The sequence below is a fragment of the Solanum pennellii genome, chromosome 6, assembly GCF_001406875.1.
Source record: "Solanum pennellii chromosome 6, SPENNV200".
Taxonomy (NCBI): domain Eukaryota; kingdom Viridiplantae; phylum Streptophyta; class Magnoliopsida; order Solanales; family Solanaceae; genus Solanum; species Solanum pennellii.
In genome coordinates this window covers 38,948,829-38,955,404 of record NC_028642.1, presented here as the reverse complement: position 1 = coordinate 38,955,404, position 6,576 = coordinate 38,948,829, and the positions used below count along the sequence as shown (strand labels likewise).

Here is a 6,576-nt window from a genome sequence, read left to right as displayed (position 1 = left end):
TGCCAAGTCAAACAAGAAGCCAATAGAATCATGACACGTGTTAAAAAATGACAAGTCCGCTCCATAAAACACATATGTCATGTCACTTAAATCCGATTGGCCGAAGGGAATCCTGTCCCAATCACAACTCGTCTATTCTAAAACTATAAATAGGGGTTCTCATAATTCAAAAAAGGAGAGAAAATTCTAAACAAGAAGCTAGAGAAAATCCATGGTACAAACACGATAAAATTCTCTATAAAACTACAAGTTTAAGAATTTAAGCATTCAAGTTCAAGAACGATCAACATCAGGACCATCGTATTCAAGAACAAGTTTGTAGCCTTTGAATTCAAGAAAAAATCAAGATCAAGATAAAGGTCAAGTTCAAGTTGAAGTTCATCGGAGAACTAAGAACAAGCTTTAAATCTCTTGAATTTATATTTGAAAAGGCGATTTCAGATGATTCATAGAGATTGTAACACTCGCAATTTGAAATAATAAATACGGTTGTTACTATAATTTTTTGTTCTTGAATATTGTTTTCTCGAAACGAATTTATTGTCTACATGACCTCTAAATTGTTTGTTCTACCATATGCATATAACGTCCATTTAGCATATTGAAAATACACATCATGTTTCATATGAAGGCAAAAATTGTGTTGTCTTTTATGTCATTGGCTTGAAAATAAATTTTCCATACTACTTCATTATAATTAAAATTTAGCAATCCATAGAATTGTTTTTTATAAATGATCAAATAAATTAATTTATTAATTTTCATTACAATCGCGTGAAGCACGAATAGTTTTACTAGTGTGTGTGTGTATATATATATATATATATAAGAATCCAATGAAAAATATTTTTTTAAAATATAATTTTTAAATTTATTTTCTTGGGGTTGGGGAGATGGGTGGGGTGGGGTGGGTAGTAGGTGGTTGGGTAAGTGTGGACTAACAAAATGAATATTCAATTATTTTTTTAAATTCAACTTTTAATTTTTCTTGTGGAAAGAGGACGTGCGACTGTCAGGAGTTGAGCGAGGTAAATAATCTAACTTTGAATTGTTTTTCAAAAATAAAATTTTAAATTGTTAATTTTCTTTTGTTGGGGGATCGGCTAGTTTGGGTGTTGTAACAAAATAGAATGATTATTTTAAAAATGAGAGGGTTGGAGAACAGAGTGAGGTAAGAGAAAAAATTGTTTTTTGAGGAAAGTGAGTTTATTTGAGAAATATTTTCTAAAATATTTAAGTCAATCAAAAATAAGAAAATTAAGAAATATTTTCTAGAACGAGAGATAAAATGAATTAAGTAAAAGAGAAAGTAAAGATAAATAAAGAGTAAGGTGAATGAAATAAAATGAGTAAAATAAATAAATAAAAGTCAAAAGTGGTTTTCCTTTTTTTGGAGGGAAATTTAGGTGGTTTTGGAGCCAAGAGCCAAAAGGTTACTTCTGTTATTTCGCAGTCATGCCTATTCCGTGCCAAAAGTGTACTGTCCCGAGGTAAGTTGCATTGAAGTTAGTAATAACTATAGAGTAGTATAGTTCAACTTGCTTAAATTCTTCTTAACCCCCAACCCTATCTTTCAAATTGAGAATTCTTGATTGTTTTTACTTGATTGCTATTGTTTAACGTTGAAGTCTTGATTGTGAGGATGATGGAATATATCGAGAAGAAATTTGATGTAGAACAAGTGATTGAGGATTTTGAGTTGATGACAAAAGATGCTGGGAGGATCCAAGAAGAGACACTTGGGAAAATTCTAAAAGAAAATGAGGGAACAGAGTATATGAAGCAATGGGGTCTAAATGGCAGAACTGATGTTGAGACTTTTAAGGCTTGTGTCCCCATTGTCAGTCACAATGATTTGAATCCTTACATTCAAAGAATTGTTGATGGTGATCTTTCACCTATTCTTACTGGAAAGCCCATTCAAGCCATCTCTTTGAGGTAAGCAAAAAAGTTTCTCTTCTTTTTTAGGGTTGATGCTTCTTGTCTGTCGATTTCTGTTACTATCATGCTTTCTGGTATTTTGTCATGATCCCTTCACTTTAGTCTTTTTCGATTTGCTTTTATGTGTTTTTCCTTGAGTTGATGGTCTATCTATCGGAAACTATTGAGGATAAGGTTTGCATACGCTGTATTCTACTTAGATTCCACTTGTGAGAGTGTAGTGGGTTTGTATATTGTTGTATGTTTAAAGAAGTTTACTAAGGAAATATAATTGTTGATTTGCAGTTCTGGTACTACCCAAGGGAAGCCAAAGTTTGTACCTTTCAATGATGTATTGGTGAATTCCGCCATGCAGACATTCAAGCTTTCTTTTGCCTTTAGGAACAGGTAATTTGTCATTTTCTTCTCTGTCTTATTTCTCATGTAATTTGCTTGTTGGTTCATGAAGTTTCTTTTTGGTCATAAATGGTGATAGATGTAGGGACCTTTACCTAACTTCTGTCACACTTTCCAACTCTTAGAAAAGAAAAGGAACTATTGGTTCAATTTTTAGTGTGTGCTACAAACAAACATAGTAATAGTTCTGTTTTTTTCTTTCTTCTCTTTCAGAGAATTTCCAATTGGGAATGGAAAGGCTTTGCATTTTTTTTACAGCAGCAAGCAGTTTAAAACTAAAGGTGGTTTGGCAGCTGGAACAGCCAGTACTAATGTGTTTAGAAATGCACAATTCCAGAAGACAGTGAAGGCAATGTCTACCCCAGTTTGTAGTCCTGATGAAGTAACATTTGGTCCTGATTTTCAACAATCCTTGTACTGTCACCTTCTGTGTGGTCTCATTTTCCGCAATGAAGTTCAAGTTGTTTCGTCTATGTTTGCACATAGCATTGTCCATGCTTTTCAATCTTTCGAACAAATATGGGAAGCACTTGTTGTTGACATAAGGGAAGGAGACTTATCGAGCAGAGTCACTGTCCCATCCATAAGATTGGCCATGTCAAAATTGCTGAAGCCTGATCCAGAATTGGCTGAAACAATTTATATCAAATGCTCAAGTTTAAGCAATTGGTACGGTTTGATTCCTGAACTCTTCCCGAATACAAAGTACATTCATGGTGTCATGACAGGTTCCATGGAGCCTTACTTGAAGAAACTGAGGCACTATGCAGGGGAATTACCTCTACTGAGTGCAGATTATTGTTCTTCTGAAGGATGTATCGGAGTAAACGTTAACCCAAAACTGCCTCCTGAGATGGTTACTTATGCAGTGTTACCAAATATTGCCTATTTTGAATTCCTCCCACTCAAGGAAAATCTCATTGGCATGGAGCAAGCAAATTCTACAGTCGGGCTGACTGAAGTTAAACTTGGTGAAGAGTATGAAATTGTCTTCACCAATTTCGCAGGTACAATTTTTTTGCACGTCTTTTCTTGAACATTCTATGCTCATCAAATTGTGGTCTCTCTTCATATATGAATTATGGAGTGAACATAACATGCTAAACCTGCGATCATTGGTCATATATGGGAGAACATAGTCTAATTTATTCTGTGATTCTCCCCGGTGAATGATTTGCTCTAATTTAGTGACTTCCATGTAATTCAGTTGGATGAGTCAATTCCTCTCAGCTTAGACTTGTGGCGTTTAGAATCATCCTCAGTCTTCGTTCTTTATGGCAATATTCCAGGAAACATGATCACTTACATATGCTTAGATAGAAAAGATTTATTGTTTTTTTTACGCCTTATTCTGGATTTAACATGTTTTTGTCTATGTTATGTTGTACTCATTTGTTCTGCAATACTTGCATGTGCTTGATATTTATTTCCTTTTGACTCATTTCCATTTGTTGTTTGAGTACTCCTATATAGAATACCGGAATCTTTTGCTATCTTCCTTCTAAGTTCTTTCTAGTTGTTCCACATCTACTACACTTAACAAATTTATTCAAAAATAATAAGCTACCAGTCTATCTATTGCGTCATATACGAGTTTAGCTATATGTACTGACAGTATAATTGACGAGAGTTATGCATTTATATATGCAGGTTTATATCGTTATAGACTAGGTGATGTTGTCAAGATTAAAGGATTCCACAATGGAACTCCAGAACTCCAGTTTGTCTGCAGAAAGGACCTTTTGCTGAGCATTAACATAGACAAGAACACTGAGAAAGATTTGCAACTAGCCGTGGAAGCTGCAGGCAAGCACTTAGTTGACGAAATACTAGAAGTGGTGGACTTCACAAGCCATGTCAACATCTCAGCTGATCCAGGACACTACGTCATCTTCTGGGAACTGAGTGGGGAAGCAACTGATGAAATATTGCAAGAGTGCTGCAACTGTCTGGACAAATCATTCCTGGATGCAGGCTACGTGAGCTCCAGGAAAGTGAATGCAATTGGAGCACTTGAACTGAGGATTGTGAAGAAGGGAACCTTTCATAAGATATTGGATCATTTCGTTGGATTAGGAGGTGCGGCGAGCCAGTTCAAAACCCCTAGATGTGTCGGTCCAAAAAATAGCTCATTGATCGAAATACTGTCTAGTAATGTTGTTAAGAGCTATTCCAGTACTGCTTTCTGTTAAATTTATATATGTATCTTTCCAAATTATAATCATCATGGTTGTCTTGCACCTAAAAATGACCAACAATATAAAAGAAAAAGTGAAAGACAAGAAGTATACAAAAGAAAATTTCAGAAAGTGTATGTCATAGATGTGGAGGAATGGGACACTGGTCGCGTACTTGCCGATCATCTAAGCGTCTGGTTCAGCTCTATCACGCATCCTTGAAAAGGGGTAATAATAATCCAGTTGCAAACTTTCTCTCGAAGATAATGTTGAACCCATGCATAAGATGAATAATAATGCAGAAGCAAATGTTGATTCTATGCTTCTAGATGTAGTTGATTTCTTTGTATTCCCTGAAGAAAAAACGATCAGTGACGATCCCGCGATAATCTATATAATTTCCTTTTCTGTTTGTTTGTTTTTTTCTAATTCTTGTAAATATAATAGCCTTGTTCAATAGTAATATTTTACTTTGTTTATATTTATTTTGTAAGAAAATATGGATATGCCCCAAACTTCGTTTGAATCAATGATCAGTCATGAATATATTTGTGTGATTGATAGTGGAACAATGCATGTCATATTCAAAGATGAGAAATACTGCTCTTACTTGCTTAGAAAAAAAGAAAATGTTACTACAATTTCTGGTAATTCGAACTTAATAAAAGGCTCCGAAAAAACTACTATCTTCCTGCCTAAGGGGACAAAACGTGTTATAATAGATGCATTGTTCTCTTCTAAATCCCCAAGAAAACTGTTAAGTTTTAAAGATATTCGCCAAAATGGATATCATGTTTAGAGGATCAATGAAATGAATGTTGAGTACCTTGGTATTATCAAGATTGTCTCAAATCAAAAATATATGTTGGAGAAATTATACAACTTTATCTTCTGGCATATATTATGCAAAAATAAGTACATTTGAAGCACATTCTATCATAAACCAGAGGTTTACTGCCTGAAAATTGTTGTGCTTTGGCATGACTAAGCATATGATGAGACGAATTATTGAAAACTCAAATGGACATCCTTTAAAGAACCCGAAGATTCTTACGTGTGATGAATTTTCATGTGTTGCTTGTTATCAAGACAAATTTATAGGCCATCACCAATTAAGGTTAACATTAAATTCCCTCAATTTTTTAAACGTATACATGGGGATATATGTGAATCTATTCACCCATCTAGTGGGTTGTTTAGATATTTTATGGTCCTAATAGATGCATCTTCAAGATAGTCTCATGTGTGCCTCTTATCATCTCACAACCTGGCGTTTGCAAATTATTAACACAAATAATACGATTAAGAACACAATTTTCAAACTATCCCATTAAGACAATTTGCCTTGATAATGCTGGAGAATTCACATCCTAAGCTTTTAATGAGTATTACTTATCAATAGGAATAAAAGTTGAACATCTTGTATCTCATGTTCATACTCAAATGGCCTTGCTAAGTCATTTATTAAGTGCTTACAATTGATAGCAAAACCTCTACTTATGAAAAGTAAGTTAACCCCTACCGTTTGGGCCCATGCTATCTTACATGCAACATCACTTGTTCATCTCAGATCGACTCATTATAATAAATACTCTCTGTCACAATTAGTATTTGATCATGAACCAAATATTGCTGATCTATGAATTTTTGGATGTGTTGTATATGTGAAGTTCAACACCGCAACGCACTTAGATGGGCCCCCAAAGAAAGTTAGGCATATATATTGGGTTTGATTCACCTTCCATAATTATCTACCTTGATCCAATGACGGGAGATGTATTTACTGCAAGATTTGCAGATTTTCGATTTAATGAAACAAATTTTTCGCAATTAGATGGAGAGAAAAAGGAACTTAAAAGTGAAATTGCATGGAAAGTTTCATCATTATCTTATTTTGACCCACGTTTCCCATGTGTGAACAAGAGGTCCAGAAGATCATCCATTTGCAAAACATAGCAAATCAAATTTCATACGCATTTACTGATTTGAAAAGGATAAAAAAGTCACATATTCCCGCAGTAAATGTGCCTATCCATATTGACGTCCCAAAAGGACCATCAAC

General features: G+C 34.5%; 1 protein-coding gene across 1 annotated transcript; it reads left to right on the top strand.

The window, feature by feature from the left end:
- Positions 1 to 1,596: 1,596 nt before the first annotated feature.
- On the top strand, positions 1,597 to 4,550 carry LOC107022768 (jasmonic acid-amido synthetase JAR1-like). Its single transcript, XM_015223360.2, has 4 exons — positions 1,597 to 1,938; positions 2,227 to 2,328; positions 2,551 to 3,344; positions 3,988 to 4,550. The coding sequence occupies exons 1-4, from the start codon at positions 1,643 to 1,645 to the stop codon at positions 4,527 to 4,529; spliced, it is 1,734 nt and encodes a 577-aa protein (XP_015078846.1). The 5' UTR covers positions 1,597 to 1,642; the 3' UTR covers positions 4,530 to 4,550.
- Positions 4,551 to 6,576: the final 2,026 nt, after the last annotated feature.